This window comes from Notechis scutatus, chromosome 1, assembly GCF_049901735.1.
Source record: "Notechis scutatus isolate UNSWTSFEM ecotype Mainland chromosome 1, rNotScu1.2, whole genome shotgun sequence".
In the NCBI taxonomy this organism is placed as follows: Eukaryota; Metazoa; Chordata; class Lepidosauria; order Squamata; family Elapidae; genus Notechis; species Notechis scutatus.
The window spans coordinates 273406661-273426244 of record NC_142009.1 but is presented as its reverse complement, the minus strand read 5'-3'; the positions used below and the strand labels follow the sequence as shown (position 1 = coordinate 273426244).

Here is a 19584-nt window from a genome sequence, read left to right as displayed (position 1 = left end):
TTATGAAAGACAATTCTAGATAAGGTCATTGTGAGACAGAATAGAACACATAGCCCGAACTATGTAAGTTATGTGAAAAAACTTGTTCTGTATGTAGGTAGTCCTTGATTTATGACTGTAATTGAGTCCAAAATTTCTGTTGCTAAGGAAGGCAGTTGTTAAGTGAGTTTTGCCCCATTTTAAAACCTTCCTTGTCACAGTTATTAAGTGAGTCACTGCAGTTAAGTTTGTATCATGGTTGTTAAGTGAATCTGGGTTACATGCACACACACGTACATGCAGATTACAACCCTACATGGAGAAAGGGAAAGGTGATCAAACGGGGATTAAAAAAAGACCATGGAACCGGTTGTTACACTGGTTGAATCGCACCATGCATATAGATAGTCCTCACTTAACGACTGTTCAAACTTAAAAAAAATTAAAACCCACCTCAACTTTATAACTGCTGCATGCACACACGCACACAAACATGCACACACAGAGTGTCATGTGATCACATTTTGGCTCCTTGGCAACTGGCTTGCATTAATAAGCAGTTTCAGTGTCCCATGGTCATGTGACAATGATTTTGGATTTTTTTTTGCCATTGCACAAAATGATTAAAAACACCCACCCATTGGATATGTTGGATTCACTTAACAACCTTGTGACTTGTTTAACAGCCACATGATTTACTTAATGACTCTGGTGACTCACTTTATAACCATCCCAAAAATATTTGAAAAATCAGGTTAGATCATGGGTGAACCTGCATAACGATTACAATAAGTTACGACCCATTGTGAATAGTAAGAGGAGGTTACTTTGAAATTTGATTACTGGCTGATTTTAGAGATAAAGCTAACACTATTCTGATTAAAAATAATTAAATGGTTCGTTCATATCACCTACCTTTAATTATTCAAATTATATGTATTGAAAAGCGGTGAACTACCATGTGCCTATTCAAAATATAAACCGGGTTTGGTTTTCTGAGCCTTTCAGTTTATAGCAGGCCTAATTGACTTTGCTACCTCACGTTTTGGATTGGTTTGTGACTTGTTTTCTTATAGGAGTTGCGGACGTGGGAAGAAGAGTTAAAACAAGCAGCAGTTCAACAGAAAAACTATGAAGAACTACTACGGCAACGCGAGCAGGAGTTGGCAGAGCGAGAAATTGGTATTTTAGAAAGAGAACTCAATATCATCATCCACCAACTGTGCCAGGAAAAGCCCCGTGTGAGAAAACGCATGGGCAAATTCAGGAAAAATCGGCTCAAGTTAAAAGATGGCAATCACATCAGTCTTCCCTCTGGTGCGTTTAGCAAAACAAAATAAGCTAGCAAAAGTTTTAGCAAAACAAAATAAACTAACTATTGCTTCTTTCTAGGTTTCTTTATTCATGAAAATATACGACGTGTGTGAATAATTATCTGGTTACAATTAAAACATTCTTTAATTTCATTTAGACTTCTGGTGATTTTTTAGGCCTAGACAAATTGTTTTCTTGACAACAGTGTGAAAGTGACAAGCCTTTGTGGGATGTCTTGGTCAAGTCTATAGCCCTAATATTCTTTGTCAGTCTCCCAAAGTATTAACAAGATTCAACTCTTATTTAGTTCAGCCCAAAGCAGATAGGTACTACCAATTGCTATGTTACTTTTTAAAACAAAAATCAGATTGTAAAGAAATCTTCTGTAATTTCTAATTAAGGGTAGATCGTGATCACAAAGCAATAAGTAAGATTGAGGTACCTTCTTCATACCTTTCCAATAATTTGGTCCAAGTCCAACAGAAGTATTTTCAAACTAGTGCTGAATTTTGCTGGAACAAAAGCTTTAATTTTGATTATCCCTAATAAGCATTTGTGATATGGAACTTGTGCAAAATTAGCAGCATTTTCCCATCAAAGCAATGCTTCTCCTTCCTCTCTTCTGAATTAGCATATTGAAGCTACAGTATGAGATGAATTTTAATACATCATTCAAACCTATATCTTCTAGAAAAAGTACTTTACTGTTTCATTGACTGTCATCTGTGTAACGTGTTGCATGATATGTTTGATATAGAAGAAGAGATGGCTCTAACATTTTAATAATTGGAAAATACATATAATTGTAATATTTTCTATTGGCAATGTTGCAGGATTAATACTAAATTCACAGTGCATTGGCAGACCAAAGTACCGCACTGTATATCTTTTCAGTGTTAGCATTACTTCACCAGTGATTATATTTAATACATTTTCTTCCATAACAGATTTCCAGCACAAATTCACTGTGCAGGCATCTCCAACCATGGATAAAAGAAAAAATTTGATCAACATCTGTGCCAGTCCTCCTGCCAGCCCTACTATCATTCCTCGGCTCAGGGCCATCCAGTGTAAGAAATTTTAGTTGCAATTTATAAAACATAAAGACATCACGTTGCTTTCTATATTGGGGAGTTTTGTTTACAACTAATCTTGGACCTCTTGTGTTTCATTATAATTTGTTTTTAACAACTGATTACTTGCTTCTATCTTTCTATCATTTTATCCTTAACATAATGGATTTAAATAGTAGTGCATAGCTGTCACTTGTTTTTCTTGCAGGGCACAATATCTGTAACATGTAGAGTTGGTGTAGTCTGTAAAGCTGCTATAAAGACATCTAACTTTGGCAGAACAGAAACAGTTATTTTGGGGGCGGGTATATACATATGCATACACACACACACACACACACTATCATGTATAATCAATGTAGATGTATACAATAAATACATACATGGTAATGTAAACATGTAAATAGTGAATATGAGAATTGTCATCATGACTCTCTAAACACTAAGGCAAATACATTTATTAATATGAGTTAGAGTTTGAGCATTTTATTTTACAGGATAAAAACATTCCAAAGTTCTTTCCAACTGACGTAAAATGAATATTCAAAGGTTGTACCATAATCAGGAGTGCCTTAGGGCAATCATTATGGTGGCCAAGCCAATCATTCTATTTTGTGTTTTAGTTGTACAAGGCTTTATGGGTTTGCTGGCAAAAGCAAACTGATAATTATGTAATTCTTTTAACAGCAGTCTGATTTGGCAATGACTAAACAAAGCACACAGTAATTTTGCTACTGCATTTTGCACTAGCTTTTATTTTCAGACCAAAAAGACCACCAAAGTCAAAAATGTAAATTCTTCTTGTTGTTAATGTTTGTAGCAGTCTGACATTGCAATAATGAAGCAGGAGTTTGCCAATCTGAGGATCCCTGATGTTAATTTATTCCTATATAAGAACAGCCACAAGTAGTCTGTCAAAAGGGTTAAACATGTTCTGTGATACCAGCTTCCTAACTTCTAGTAACAATACTAATTCTGCAATTAGACTCCATATCCCCATCACAACAAGAAGGCTACCTATTTCTCAAAGCCACGAAGAACATATCTTTAAGACATACATTTTAATTAACATACAGTCTCTGCTTCTTAATTCTGTCTGTCACTACATGGTACAACATTGACCTATGATTTTCATAACTTCTCTTAATGCAGATGGAACAAAAATGTGTTCTGCTTTTTTTTTTTTTAAAGGTTTTTCCCCCATCCCAGTGCATCAGTTTCAAACTGATTGTCACAGGCTTTGTATGTACACACGAGCACAAGGTAGATACAAACTTAAGGTAAACTGCTCCAAACTTGACAGCAGAAAATACGACTTCAGCAACAGAGTTTTCAATGCCTGGAATGTACTGACTCTGTGGTTTTTTCCAGAAACCTCCAAACTTAGACTGTCTATCTTGACCTCACCCCATTCCTAAGAGGTCTGTAAAGGGCGTGCATATGCACACCAATGTGCCTACCTTTTATCTGTACCTATTTCATGTAATCATAATCATGTTTTAATTATATTTGTTATCTAATACATGCTTGACAAAATATATAAAATAGATAAGAATAAAAATAAATCAGAGGTGAAGAGGATATCTTATATCTTTAAAAAGCTAGAACGATTTATGTAAAGTGGTCTGGCCTTTAATTAGTGAAATCATGTTACAATATGTACTCTTGAAGAAATAAATCACATTTACTATCCTTGGCTGTAATTGGCCCTGTTTGCAGCATTTTTCTTACAAAAAGAGAAGACCATTGCTTTCGATAGTAAGAAATGGAAAGCTTCACCCCTATTCCATTTGCAGAGCATAATAAGTATGTTTGGATATTTATCCTCTATCAGTTTTTTTCTCTCAACTTCCTGCAGCAATCTTTTCTTATATCATTGTATTATTTGAGACTGAGTTTTATTTCCCTGAGAAATGTTCTTTCCTTCAATATACATCTTTTAAAAAGAGAGAGAAGAAAAGAGAGATAGCAAATGTCTGCCTTCCTTATGAAAAGTCTTTTCCCTGGCTAAGCTGAGTGAAAATGTTTATGAACATTTAAAACTCTGGTTTGTAAATTTTCAAAAATAAGTCTAGTTTATAGTTTATAAAGTATAAAATGTTATTTATTACAATGTTATTGTATAATGCTTACTTTTTTTCTTTCTCCAATCTTGCCTCTCATCTTCAGTAACCCCTGGGGAAAGCAGCAAAACTTGGACACGCAGCTCTGTGTTCCAGAAAGATGAGGAAGGAGAAGAAGAAAAAAGAGGCCAGAAGAAAAAGGGCCGGACATGGGGACCAGGTACTCTTTGCAGTAAAGAGCTAACATCAAGTGAGGATGGGTAAGGAACACATCTGCTCCTGTGTCATGAGTTTTCAGTGTGTATCTGGGTGGTTATATGTATGTATAGAGAGATAGTTTGATGTAGTAGTTAAAGGCAACAGTCTAGAAATTGAAATATTGACAGTTCTAGCGCTAAGTACAAAGCCAGCTGAGGGACCTTGATTGGGTCACACACTCTCAAGCGCTAGGAAGAAGTCAGTATCAAACCATGAAAATCTTACCAAGAAAAACCTCCAAAGAATTGTAAAGACAGTTCAACATCTTTTAATACAGTGGCCCCCAAACATTGGGGCACCAGGGACCAGTTCCGTGGAGAGAGATTTTTCCACGGACAAGAGGGGGCATGGTTTCTCATGCTGCCTACATCTTACAAATGGAGCTTTGCTTGTCGTGCTGCCCGGTTTCTGGCATGCCATGGACCCATGCCAATCCATGAACCAGGGATTAGGGACACATGTTTTAACAGGTAGCTGTAAAAAGTACTTTCAGAAACTTACAATTTGAATTTTCATCAAGTATCTTTTCATCCAACCACATGAATTATTCCACAAACACAGTTTGAATTGTCTTTTTCAAATGCAGTATTCTTTATGATTTTGATAGGAGGAAGGCAGGAGCTACTTAAAGAATGCAATACTGTTCTGAAAAAAGCATAAATTGAGGAAGATGTGTTTCATGAACTTTTCTTGGTATCCAGTTACATGGAAATGATTGCTGGACAACTTCCTAATTTTTTAAGCTTCGGAAAATTTTTAGAATAATCCTATCTATCAGTATGGAAAAATAATATTTTCAGAAGTGGTAGTCTTCAACTTACGATCACCCTGGGATCTGCATTTTCACTGTAAATTGTTGTGGTCTTAAATTGAGTCAGACCTGATTTAACAATGCTTTTTGTGGTGGTTGTTAAGTAAATCAGCATGGCTGTTAACAAATCATACATTAAATAAAAGTGCATTTTTTTTGCTGAAAGTTGGCAAAAAAGGTCCACAAATTGTGATCACATGACTGAGGGGATGGTGCAATGATGTAAGTGCAAGTAAGTCAGAAGTCATGTTTTCCGAGGCTATTGTCATTTCAAATGGTCATTTAAAAAAATGGAAATAAGCTGAGGATTGCCTGAAAAAGTAAACCTGCCCTATAATTTTTTGACTCAGGAAGAAACTCACTGGTGCTCCGGGTTAGTGAGACTGAAACATACAGAAATGTGCAGAAAGGAAAGAGGTGTCTCTCTCTCTCTCTGCCGATAAAACTATGAGCAGTGGTAACACACGAGCATACCTCTATATTTCCAATATATATCCATTCATTCCAAGCAGATTGTCTGCATTATATCAGTGGGAGGAGCCAAGATCAGACACTTTGATCAAAATGGTGAAATAGACATGACTCGGGCTCTATTCCTTTTATTATGTTTGTGCAAATTATTTATTTTTATTTTATTTAAGTTAGACGTTTCTTGACTCTTACCAACTCTGGGCAGCTTGTATTAAAAAAAACAAAAATTCCCAAAGCATAGAGGAAACCTCATTCCATAAAGTAGTGCCATAAGATGTCAACAAAAGGCTACAATAGTGTGGCAGTGATACAGTGTTTTATTTGTCTATCCCCTTATGTCCGTCATATACATTTGGATTTAGTATTATTTCTAAGAACCTGTAGTAACTTTAAATGAGTCAACTGAGATTTTGCTGAAGCTTTATAGATAATATTCTAGGAAACTAGAGGAAAGTCTGAATTGTTTTCCACTATCCTTTAGTGAGTAATTTTATGATTACTTAGTTAATCATAGAACAACAGAGTTGGAAAGGACCTTGGAGGTCATCTAGTCCAACCCACTGCTCGAGCAGGAGAGTCTATTCCATTACTGTGGAATGTCGGTCACTTTTGACATGTAAGCTGATTTGGCTGCTCAGGTAGGTAGGTGCAATCATTCAGATATTAATTTACATATTCATTGTGTCTTCAAAATATTTTAAGCTACCTTCTAAATTACTTTATTTTTAAATCTTGTTAAATGCACTTCTTTAGTGAAAAGGCAGATTATAAATTCAGTAAATAAGCATTTATGTTATTTTACTCCATTGTCCTTGTCAACAAAGCTGTATTGATCTTTGATATATTAATTTTCAGTTCCATGGTCTTCACTGCATCATTTAATCTTTTGCCACAAATCATTCAGATTCTCAGCCGATTTGTGGAGTCCTTGGTACTTTTTGAGCTTGACTTTTTCATGCAGACATTTCATTACCTTACTGGATAACAGCATCTGTGCTAGTGAGTGGGGGCTTTGTTTCCTATTTATAGATAGTAGCTTGCCAATCAAGAGCTGGTAAAAGTAAGGTTTTCTCCTTGGTAGTTCCATGGTATTGCTTTTTGCTTGATTGCTTATCTGGTGATAATTCCTGCTTATATAGATGTGGACCTCCACATTCCATAAAATTTAAGCCTGTTCACTTTATCATAATAGAATAGAATAGAATAGAATAGAATAGAATAGAATAGAATAGAATAGAATAGAATAGAATAGAATAGAATAGAATAGAATAACAGAGTTGGAAGGGATCTTGGAGGTCTTCTAGTCCAACCCCCTGCTTAGGCAGGAAACACTACACCACTTCAGACAAATGGTTATGCAACATCTTTTTAAAAACTTCTTCTTTCCCTATACATACAAATACATAGCAACATTTCTTTTTCACTTTTAGCTTAGTGCCATTCTTATTTTTATCTCAGGTAGCCTTTTTAATTTGTTCAGGCATTCCAAAATCTTGAATAGCTGATATCATTATCAGCGTCATCATCATAAACAATGCTAGTTGACCGAAATAAAAAATCAATTGGCTTTTATTAATAAATTTATTATATTGAGGTTGTACTGTATTGTATTGTACTGTACTAATTCTGCTGTATTCTACTGTATTGTATTGTTGACTTTTGCTAATCACAACTGTAGATTGTTTCAGGGGCTTACTCTAAGGAAAATCTCGTATGTTTAAATAAGTAACTGAGGTGAATTTCATTTTTAATGTATAATCTATAGAATGTCAAGTCATTTTAATACTTAATCTATAGAGTGTCAAAATGGACAATAGGAAGCAAGCAAGCTCCTGCATTTATTTAGTTTTTCTTCTCTATATTTTAGCCTAAAGTCCCTGACAGATGGCGCTAGACAGTGGTCATCTAGTGCTCCAAACCTTGGAAAATTCCAGCGAACAATAGTCCCTTTTCCTGGGTTTGCAAGCCTGATAGAAATGGGTAAAGTACATGTTAATTAAATGTATTAAATGAATAGCATGCTTTATTTTACCATTTGTGATAAAGAAACAAAAGCCACTCAAATATCTCTAATGATTTTTTTAAAAAGACACTAAGCAAGTCTGTTTACCTCACTGGCCAAGTTGGGACATATTTAGCTCCCCCATTCCCCCAGAACTGTCACACTTATTGGAAATTTGGCCCTAGAGGAAAAAAATGATCAAAGCTATAATATAGAACAAATAATCCAAAACATCCTATTGGCTTTTAATAAAAGCCTCTGTATTGTGCACAGAAATTAAACTAATAGCAAATGATTGCTTAAGAGCATATAATTTCAGAGGTTACTTCCGTTTTTCAATTTAGAGGCTATATTTTAGTGACAATTATAAAATATAATTTTAAATCAAATCTGGAGTTTATCAACATACCATTCATTATTATTTGTTTCTTTCCAGGACTTGTAGCAGAAACACCAGGTTATGTATGTTCCTAGGCACCTCTCAACAAATTTAGATCAATTAGCATAATGTATTATACTTTTGATTCATTGCAGGGAATTCAGCCTTATCCATAACAATGGAATATCCCTTCTATCCTAGATAAATACAACTTTCTTAGAACTGTTGTCTTTTAAAAGATACATGAGTCAGTATAAGTTGCATAAGAAAGAATAAGAGGATTTATCAAATCAAAAGTAGCCTTTTGAAGTGCTTCCTTGAATGAACAGTGTGCCAATATTTTGTACTCTTATTAAAATTCAAAAATTCAGATTTCTATTGTTTTACCATGTTTCAAGACACACACACATGGTAAAGTTAACCAATACATATTTATTATGTAAATGTTTAAAAGTTTATGTGTGTGCATGCATCTGTGTTTCAGACAACGAAGACAACGATTCTTTGAACGATACAGAGAGCAAGATGCTGCAAGCCCCTGGATTTAACCAATCATACCTCTGCATCCCATTTCATAAGAATGATGACTGGGATACCCACTCGAGCGATCCTAATGAAGAGACTACTCCGGTGAATTCTTGCACAAGCACTCCTCAGCTCACTCCCACCAACAGCCTCAAACGTGGGGGCTCTCAGTATAAACAATGTCAGTTGGCCTTTCTAGGGTGTGGGGCTGTGTTGGCTGCTGCTGGCCTGGGTTTTGATCTTTTGGAGGCTGGCAAGTGCCAGCTGCTAACCCAGGAAGATCAGGACGTGTCCAAGGAAGAGAAGAAGAAACGGGAAAGTATCTTTCAACGGGCTGTTCTATCTCGAAGGAGTACAAGCCCACCTTCAAGGAAGATCTTCAAGAAAGAAGAACCCACCTTCTTGTTAAACGAACCATCCAGTTCTCTGACTCTGCTCTCTTTGTCTTCAATTTCTGAATGTAACTCTACCCGTTCTTTGCTTCATTCAGACAGTGATGAAATTGTGGTATACGAGATGCCTGTTAGCCCTGTGACAGTGAAGGCTCCCTTGCCAGTAGTTAGTAACCCACTGGTTAATATCCGAGTTGAGAGATTCAAACGGAATCCCAATCAGTCTTTGACACCTACACATGTGACTCTTTCTTCTGAAGCTCAGCAACAGAGGCATAGGCGCACTCCCTCAGATGGTGCCATAAAACTGGCCGATCTCGTTCCTAATGGAGATTCTTCCAGTAATTGTCCACCGGGAATTCTGGGAACAGGTAGGTTTCCTTTCTTCATTTTTATATTCCATACGAAGTGAGAACATAAATGTCCTTGCCACCGCATTTCTGCAATAGTTATTGATTTTGAAAGTAAGATTGAAGGACAAAAATAAGTTATTTTTGTACAGACAGTTGGAGCAGTAGAGAAGACTCTCAGAGATGCTGAAGGAAAGGAGGAAACCTTTATTCAATCACTTTTCATCTTTCCTCACATTAGCAGGTTTATCCTTTTTCTTGTAGCTTCTGGTTCTAACTTCCCTTCCCATTTAGCATGATTTTACTTCTTGCACACATTTTCCTGTGCTTTAAAAGAAAACCCTACAACCACTATTTTATCATTTCATCTCTTCTTTAGTGTTCCTAGTGTTTTCTTCTACTCAAGATTGCCTCTTTATTTTCCTGAAATCTGTGTCCTGCCAATAGATAAAATTCTTTTGTGAATTAACCAAACTGAGCTAATATGACTAACGAGTGACACTAAAAATTACTCAGATGAATGAATGTGCATGTATTTTATTGCAGCAGAAATATGTTTCCTGCTTCTTAAATAAGGCAATATATTATCTTAAAAGCAAATGACAAATATTAGACTTCCTGTGGTCACCTACAATTTTAAATTTCAAGGAAGCCATTTTATTCTTTGGCACAACTACATTGTGAAAATCCCAAAACACTTTTATTTCTTGGGATATATTTTGGCTGATGAATTTAGCAAAGATCTGTTCTCTCCATATAATGATAACAAAGCCCTCTAACCAAAAATAAAATAAGAGCAACTGAAATAAAAATAACTGAGTAGTTGGGCAGCACAAAAATAACAATGTTGCCTGCTTTGAAGCTTGTTTTGAGAAGCAAGTATTAATACTACAAGTATTAAAAAATGCCAATACTGTATATCAAAGATAAGCACCAGTTCACTGCAAGAAACAGACCAACTGATGTATAAACAGCTGCAGTTTTAACTGAATTACCTTTAATGCAAAATCAACAAGACAAAAAGCTACTAAAACCCAAAAATGGAAGATCAGGTTAGGGTTAGGATGCTTAGATCAGATGCAAGCAAGCTAGAATGAGTGAAAGAAAAGATGAAGAATAAGGCCAAAGAATACTTGATCAAGAAATATCACCTAGAAATAAGGAAAATCAGGACATCACTGGAAATAATAAAGCAGCAAATAATAGCCATAGCCAAGAAGATCAGCAGATAAGGCTCACATTTTGCCTTGTAAAATTGATAAAGGTGGAAATATAAACAAACAAACAAATTGCACACTGTAGTCAAATCATAAATATTTTACCAATTCATCAATGGAAAGACTGCAATGAATCAGTCAACACCTGATGATGAAGAAACATTGCAGTTCTGGGACAACCTAAAAAAAAGAATGCAGCTTGGGTAAAGAAGATGGAAAGAAAAAAAGAAGCTGAAATGAAAGAACTTGTAATAACAGCAGAAATTATAGAGAAAAGGGCAAGGAAGCTCAAGAATTGGTCAGCACTAGGTGAAGATGAAATGCATGGTTTTTGTTGAAACAGCTGACTGGTCTTCACCCACATATTGCCAAACAGTTTAATAAGATACTGCAAGGAGATGAAATTAAAGATTAGTTAAAATCCAGCAAAGCTTAACTGATAATGAAAGATTCAGCAAAAGGGACAGCACCACTGGCTAATTACCTACCTGCCAACAACTTTGAAATTGCTAACTAGTGTGGTAGCTGATGCAATCCAACAGGATCTACTTAAAAACAAACTATTTCCACCTGAGCAGAAAGGAAACTATGCAACAGTAGAGAAACAGAAGATCAGTTCCTAATTGAGAAGATGATTTTTGGAAAACTGCAAGAGAAAGAACTCCAGCTTGAATGTAGCATGGTTTGATTACAAGAAAGCATTTGACTCCCTGCCACATGATTAGATAATCAAGTGTCTAGAAATACAAGAATCAGTAGAAACATCAAAAACTTTGTGCAAAGGTCAATGTCACCAAGCAAGACACAATTCCTGATCAAGGTTGATAAAGTGGGAGAGTTAAATATCAACAGAGAAATCTTTCAAGAAGATCTCTGTTTGCCATTTCATGGGTTCTTCTGTCATCAATACTGAAGAAGTCAGCCCGTGGCTGTCAGACATCAAAAACATCTGCCAAGCTATCCCACCTCCTCTACATGGACGATCTGAAGTTACAGTATATGGAAAAACATCATCTGAAATAGAATTGCTGCCAAACACTGTCGGTATATACAGCCAAGATATTGCCGTGGACTTTGGACTGGATAAATGTGCCACCCTTACCATCAAAGGGTAAAATAGTGAAAACTGAGGGAGTCAAGGTGCCCCATAGAAATAATTTCAAGCATCTGGATGAAGAAGATCACTACAAATACCTAGGCATCCTTCAAGCTGAGAATATCAAGCAAATTGAAGTCAAGAAGAAGGTTAGAAGAGAATACATCACAAGACTGAAGCTCTTAAAGCCCAAACTTAGTGGAGGAAATGTCATCAAGTCAATTAACACCTGGGAAATTCCAGTCATTAGATATACAGCCCTGGACAGGAAGATCAGAAAAATAATGACAAGGAATCATGCCCTTGATTCACACAGCAATGTTGACAGACTGTTATTTACAAGGAAAATAGGTGGGCATGGACTCTTGCAAATATATCAGACCACCGAAGAAGGAAAAAGGGCATTGGAAGAATATCTGAAGGACAGCGAAAAAGATGTACTGAAACCAGTATACCATATAATTACCAAAAGTAACAGGTGCCTTGGGTACAATCCCAAAGCATCTGGACCACCACTTGAATGCCAATTATATTGGCAAAATCGCATGAGTCAATTCCAAAAAACAGCTTTACTTGGAACAGCTTACATCCTACGACAATACCCTTTAACGTCATCTAAAAACATCTGTCTATCTCAGGTCTTGGAAATAATTTGATAGGTGGATAAAAATGCCAGATCCAGTCTAAACACCTGGCTAATTGCGCTCCAACATAATAATAAATCTGTACCAGTACTGGACGTGACAGTGTTTTAATTGACATTTTTTACGGCTACAAATATACTTAGATATTTAGAAGCTTTCTAGCCATGCCCATACAAACAATACTGTGACACCCCTAATTTTCTTAAGATATAAATTAAAATGCATATTACAATTAAAGCAGAAGGGTTATGATAGCATGAAAACTTTATCTTCTCACAAAATACTATTTTTTCCACTTGAAATCTATAGCTATCAGTTTGTTCATTGCATTTCATTAAATTGATATCATAACTTGGCTATTCTGAAGTTGTTATATATGGTAAGATGGGGGTATATTAGTAAGATGGGGAAAAGTTCTATAATTCCTGTATTTAAAGGAAAAATAAGCATGCTTCACTGTTAACACTATTTTAAAAACATACTTTTTAATTTAATTAAAATTTTAAATATTTTTAATTAATTACAGTTGCAGTTGAAAAGAAAACTTTAAAAAAAAAAAAGAGTTCACAAACTTTTTTTTTTTTTTTTTTATAAATGGCCTGGATATAATCAACTTAGGAAAAAAGTCTATCTATAACTGAAAGAGACCTGAAATTAAATCCCTTCCATTTGTTTTGTTGCCTTTTCTAAGTGATTTAAGTCAGTTGAAAACTACATCAATCTGCTACATACTTCGTACATACGATATGCTGTGTAGCACTTTCCAAGAGAAGGTGTTTTTGCAGCCATGGGGGCACTCAGGTAGCACCTGTTGGCTGCATATGAAATTAATAAAGCCATTTTCCAGGACCTGTTCTCTGCAGCTGCAAAGCAGTCTTGGAAAAAGACATACTTTATTTAAGGCGTTGCCACTTAGTGCTGTGTTTCCAAAACACTTTTTTTTTCCTTTTTTGAATTTTCACAATCCTATTATGCACTTGCTCAGATAGGATTCTAAACAATATATAATAGAATCACTGCCATTTACATAATTTGTATCCTGCTGATGTACATAATGTGCAAATAAATGCTAATAACAAAGATAATTAATGCCTACTCTTAAGAAACCGTGTCAGTTTCCAAACACAGTTAAAGAACAATTTAAACTTCAAGAGACACATAGGTTAATTGTAGATAGACACTGCATCTTTGTTTGGGGGAAGCCCCATTTGAACTGTGAAATTTGTTCCAAGCAGTTCTAAAGCAATGAGGCATAAAAGTACTCTTCCGTTCTATCTAAAATACTAATGGAAACCTTTCCTTTTCAATACAGGTGTGACTTTTACCATCTATAAAATTGGTTTTAGAGTTTAGTGCTAAGTTGTCCACATTGGAAAAATAATTCCAGCAAAAGAGACATAAGACCTTGTAACCCGGTCGCTCTATTCTTATACTTGCATTTGCCGTACAGATTTGCTGGGGTCAGAATAACAGTCACCGTAGCTCCTATGTGAACTTAATTCTCCCTCTGTCTAATACATCCTTTATATACTAAATGATCTCAGTGCCTCATTTCATCAGTGCTGTCTAACTGGTTGCTTTCTCTTTCTTCTCTCTCTCTCTCCCCCTTCCTTTCTTCTGTTTGTGATTTTTTTCCCCTGGTGAGAGAATAGGTATAATAAAAACTCCCAGTCCAAGTCAGGGTCCAAATGAAGTCCCTCGTCTGCCAGATCCCAACCTCATCTTCCCTCCAACCCCCAGGCGTTATATCGCTCAACAGGAATCCATGTTGGAGAGACCCAAGACCTTGGAATTCCTACCTAGGCCACGCCCTTCAGCTAACAGGCAGCGAGTTGATCCCTGGTGGTTGGTATCCCCAAGTAAGGCTAGGGGTGAATCCTCTGCTAATAGCTCCAGTACTGAAACTCCCAGTAACCTGGATTCCTGCTTTGCCAGCAGTAGCAGCACAGTCGAAGAGCAGTCCACGCTGCTTTCTTTTCGTGTCAGGCTGCCTGAAGAGGAACGGACATTGCTGGACATGGATGTTGAAGGTCAGAATCAGGACAGCACAGTGCCACTATGCAGAGCAGAACTCAGAACACATAAATCTACAGCATATGAACTCAAGCAAGAATTTTGGTCCTAGCATGAAACCCACAAGGGGCTGGTAAGCTCCTTTTTGCTTCAGTTCTACTTCTTGCACTAAGAATGCACTTTCAAGCCAGGTAAAGTAGGAAGTTGGTGCTGAGACCATATCACATTTCTTGGTCCACTACAGAACTGGTATTGGGGAACCCCGTTTTTTTATACCTGCATGTGGCTGAGCTACACAGAGTTGCCGACTCTTTTTTCTGGGGTTTCTTGTAGTCCTTGATAAACTGCAACAAGCAATGTGAGACATCTAAGCCTCTGTTCTTGATTTTCAAGAACACTATGATAATTTGCAAAAGTAGACATCAGTGTTTATGCACTGTTAGAGAGCAGGAAATTATGTAAAAATGTTCCTGCACCAGCGGTCTTGTCACATTTCATGTTGTTTTTCTCCCTCAGTGTTCTAAACCAGGCCTGTGTCAAATCTTGGCAACTTTAAGACTTGTAGACTTCTAACTCCCAGAATTCCCCAATTTGAATTCTGGTAGTTGAAGCCCACAGGTCTTAAAGTTGTGAAGGTTGGGACATTCCTGTGCTTATCTAATTTCTTCTTTTTCTGCCCTTCTCCTCCTTTTCTGTATGCATATGAAACTTCTTTTAAGTCTGAATATTGTAGGCATGGGGGATTCTGGGCTATCTGCAGGAAGACTTCATTTTTTCCAGTCGACAATATTGTGTGTTTTGACATCATAATGCAAACGCTGCTCCTTACGTATTTGCTTGTAGTACAGCTCATATATAAAAGGGGCAAAGTTTGTATTACACCTTTTATCATTTGTCTCCTTGACTCCCCTCCTCACCCTGGGGGTTTGGTTCCTTATAAATAATGAACCTGCCAGCATCATATAAAGCATGCATTCAACTATATTTAATGATTTCTGTTGAGAGGTAGAGAGCCTTGAGTTTCAAAGTTGTCTATTTTCAAGCTCCTGAAATCAGCTATTATGGATGGGTAAATGAATGACGGGTTACATCAGGGCACAATCACCAGTGGGATGTAGTAGTGGTAAGGCTCTGATAGTGGAAGAATTGGGACACTCTGATACTTTGATCTAGCCCAATCATGGAAAAACACTTCTACATCTTCAAAATTACAGAAGGTTTGGGTTGCAATTAGAAAGTGGTATAATTCAATGAAAAACAAATTAATAGATATAGAATTCTACATTCTTTGCACAGATTTTGGCAATACTTTTCATGAAAAAGTTGTTAACTTCACATGCCTTTTTTCACTTAATCTTCTGACTAGGAGTCTAAAATTTTGATACAAATTGGCCAGCCATGTAAGGCAAGCAACATGCATCGATCTCTTATTCCCATATTCTATGATTGGGTTTATTTCTCATTTTTTATTTCAGCTGCTTGTAACATTTGGTTTTTAAAAAGATCCGAAAAAACTAACTCCTATAGTCCTAGGCTATATGTTTAACTTCAGATTAACTCCCTATTATAACTATTTTGATTTTTTTTTGATTGCTTGTTTTTGTTTGACAATGAATGGCTACAGTTCCTTACTTTGAACCGTAAGCTGGCCACTTGTGAAGAATGTTATACAAAATTTTGGCACCATTGTTGCCTAAAAATTAAACATGAGTTCTGACAATTCAGGCTTAACTTTGCTTGTGCCACCAGCTTCTTGTATGACATTGGGCAAATCAATTTGCCATATGTGCCTCAGTTTCTCCATCTGTACTGATAGCTACCTCATGCAACAGAAGTGTAGACTTACTGTGCAAATGGGAACTTAGACAATTTACTTTATGTTAAGAAAAGTTACATATGATGAAAAAATCTCTCTCTTTATTATAAAGTATAGGCTAGGTAAATCTTGAACCAGTTCCATATCAGTTTATTCATCTAGCTGGGCCTAGAGAATACAATCTTAACAATCAGCATAGAAAAACACTTGCACACTTATGTAGTCTGGTGCAATGGCTTGTCTCTTTCTAAGGTCAAATACTGCTGTTTTGTATACTTAACATTTCATCTCCATATTGTTCCAGTTATAAGCATTGGCCAACCTAGCTAGACAATTCCTAAGCTGCTAGTGGTGGTTTGAACTTTGCTCTCATCATAATCATGTTTGGTCTTGTCTCAATTCCATTTTTTAAACAAATGAAAGTCATTTGGTATGGCTTTAATGAAGAAGGTGCAATGGAACAATTGGAACTTCGGGGAGAACACAGGTAATCAGGGCCATGAACAGTCATTTTTGTGGGACATTTCATGAAGTGACTGAAGCACCCTCCAGATTCACTGTTCCAAATGTCTATGTGTTGCACCCTGTTGAAGTCTCAGAGCAGCCATTTTGAGAAACTCCCTAAATTATCTGAATATGCATGTGGGCCTGTTGCTGAAGCAAACTGAATGGTTAATAAGCCCTTAGAATCTCCAAACTCTAACTGCATGATTAACATTATAGTGCACATTGCAAAAAATGACTCTAAGAATAGCAAACTTACCAAAAGGCAGTTATTTCCACATTTCATTTATTATTTCATGTATTGATTTATTTGAATTCCACTTTTTCTTTTTTGCAAGAATCTCGGGGCAATATACATTGTCCTCTCCCATTCTATCCACCATATCTTTGCAATCATGGGTAATGTGATTTATTAAAGATCTCTTAGTGAGATTAATATATCTAAATTGGATTTAAACTTTGGTATCCCCAGTTCACACACATCTTTCAAACACTATGCCATGAAATATTAAGGAGCAGAGAAAGATTTTAGGAAAGAAGAAATCAGATTCTCATAGTGGCTCATATGCTTTATTCTTACTTACAGTATATATAAAACCAGTGGATTTCAATGTAACCTGACAGGCAACCATTCTATAAGGAGATTGCATTATTAAAAGTGAAGGACTTTTAAAAATTTTATTTCCAATTATCCCAAACCTACTTCCAACCAATATCACATAGGAAGTCCTGTACTATTAGCTTTTCAAGGACTTGAACACAATATTAACACATATACAAACAGAGACAGACATAGACATACATGTACATATACACAGACACACACACATATATCCCCAACTCCACCATGTATTGCACTTTGCTAGGGGAAAATTCCAAAATTATTTGCACAACTTCTGTTTTTGAATATGCAAATTATTAATGCCTATTTTTTCATGTCAGGAAAAATGGACTTATTATCAAGCTGTCCATCGGAGGAAAATGCTGTATGTTGGCTAGAGAAAACTTTTCATAATTCATCCTTCTTTACAAAAAGAAACCCTGGAATTTGTGCATCATAAGCTAACTAAACTGTGGCTTGTCAAAATGTGCTAAAGCTGGTATTCTGCATCATGATTGGGTACATAGGCTATCCATGTTTTCCACATGAATCTTTCATATTATTCCATACCTGTGAACAAACTATTTCTTTTCTGTGAGGAGAGAGTGTGGTCATCTTATTATCTTATAAAACAGCAGAATTTTAGCACACTGTAATGTAATTATCAGTATTATTTAAATGTTTGTTTGCTCTCCCGATCTGAGATTAAATGTCTTTAATGGATATACTTTGATTGTTTATCGCTGCCATCATCACGCGCACACATGCACACACACACACAAGTTTGATAGGCAAAGTTTTGAAGATTGCTGTGTACAGTTGCAGACTCTATATATTGATTGTACAATTGACAGCTTCAAGAATAATTACAAGTAAGTAATCTGTTTCTTCTTTTATATCTTGCCACCTCTAACTATATTTAATGTGGGAGATGCTTATCAAATTGACTCTTTTCAATCTATATCTGCTGAAATTTAGAAGTGTAGTTGGGCCAAAATCTACCTGCTGTAATCATAACCATCTCTGGATCTTTTTTTTTATTTCTTCTCTTGATTGGGTGTGGTTTGGTCTTCTTGAAAGACTGTTCACGTGGAATAATTGTACATGCGTGATGTATTTCACAGGTTAGCTCCTGTGGTCTTGCATGCCCTGGTTTGGAATGCAGCCATTTTAGGTTGATGTTAGTTTAGGTACACATAACAAGTGTTTTGCGTGGTGATGTATAGAGGAAGTTGGATCCTTGGTTTCTTCTCATTCAGTCTGGCATGATAAAATCCATTGGGGTTTCTGTCCCAATATGATGTTTGTTAAAATCTTGCTATAAAGGCTGCAGTACAAGGAAGGTATGTTTTTGTCCCCAGTTCATCGTTACAAGTTTTTGTATGCTAAACACTCTGTGTTCTTCACTTTGTGATAGTGGTTAAGTGATGTGAAAGTTTGCCTTTTCATTTGTACTCAGCAGCAAGTTAGGAAAAGGGTAGGAGAGTAATTATTTTTTAAAAATGTTACAGCCTGTCGCCTATGGAGTTTAAAAATATTAACAGCAGTGTCTGGTTTGTTTTACTCTTGTGGATTACATTGACAGGTTACGTTTGGTGTAATTTATAGTATTTTGGGTTTTGTCAATGTATTATGTATATAACTTTATTGTGTTTTAATTTATTTTATGCCAACCAGCAAAATGTAAATTGAATAAGCTGATTTCCTTTTCTCTATTTTTCCCTAAATGTATTGGGGGGAAAAGGTAAACCAAGGATGCCAAGCAGGCTTGGTTCAACGGCTAAGATTACCATTGTATTACAGTGTAATGCTATTCTAGGCCTTGTCTCAACATTAGAGCACACTTTACTTGAATAAAATTGTTAAACATTAATTGTACTATGATATTTTCATTTCTTCACACAGAGTGTTCTTTAGAAACATGGAAAAATGTGCTGCTACATGAATAAACCCATCATCTTCTGTCTAAAATAATACAAAATACAAACCTAAATCTGTTCAGAAAAATTTGGACAAGATTAAGATTATATCATTCTGATTTCTGTCAATATAGGTAATTTCTGAAAATGCTTTATT

The 19584-nt window shown here is 36.0% G+C and overlaps 1 protein-coding gene across 4 annotated transcripts in view; it reads left to right on the top strand.

The window, feature by feature from the left end:
• MAP3K9 (mitogen-activated protein kinase kinase kinase 9) overlaps nucleotides 1-19381 on the top strand; it is a 35727-nt gene extending 16346 nt beyond the window's left edge. The window contains exons 6-12 of one of the 4 annotated variants that reach the window (XM_087951535.1): nucleotides 1056-1296; nucleotides 2241-2363; nucleotides 4536-4689; nucleotides 7837-7949; nucleotides 8835-9638; nucleotides 14513-14720; nucleotides 17850-19381. In XM_087951535.1, coding sequence (XP_087807661.1) covers nucleotides 1056-1296; nucleotides 2241-2363; nucleotides 4536-4689; nucleotides 7837-7949; nucleotides 8835-9638; nucleotides 14513-14720; nucleotides 17850-17922 — 1716 coding nt within the window. In that variant the 3' untranslated portion in view covers nucleotides 17923-19381. Of the gene's footprint in view, nucleotides 1-1055; nucleotides 1297-2240; nucleotides 2364-4535; nucleotides 4690-7836; nucleotides 7950-8834; nucleotides 9639-14226; nucleotides 17483-17849 lie in introns of those variants that run through there. The other 3 variants (XM_087951534.1, XM_087951536.1, XM_026671285.2) reach the window with 3 other exon arrangements.
• The last annotated feature ends 203 nt before the right edge of the window (nucleotides 19382-19584 follow it).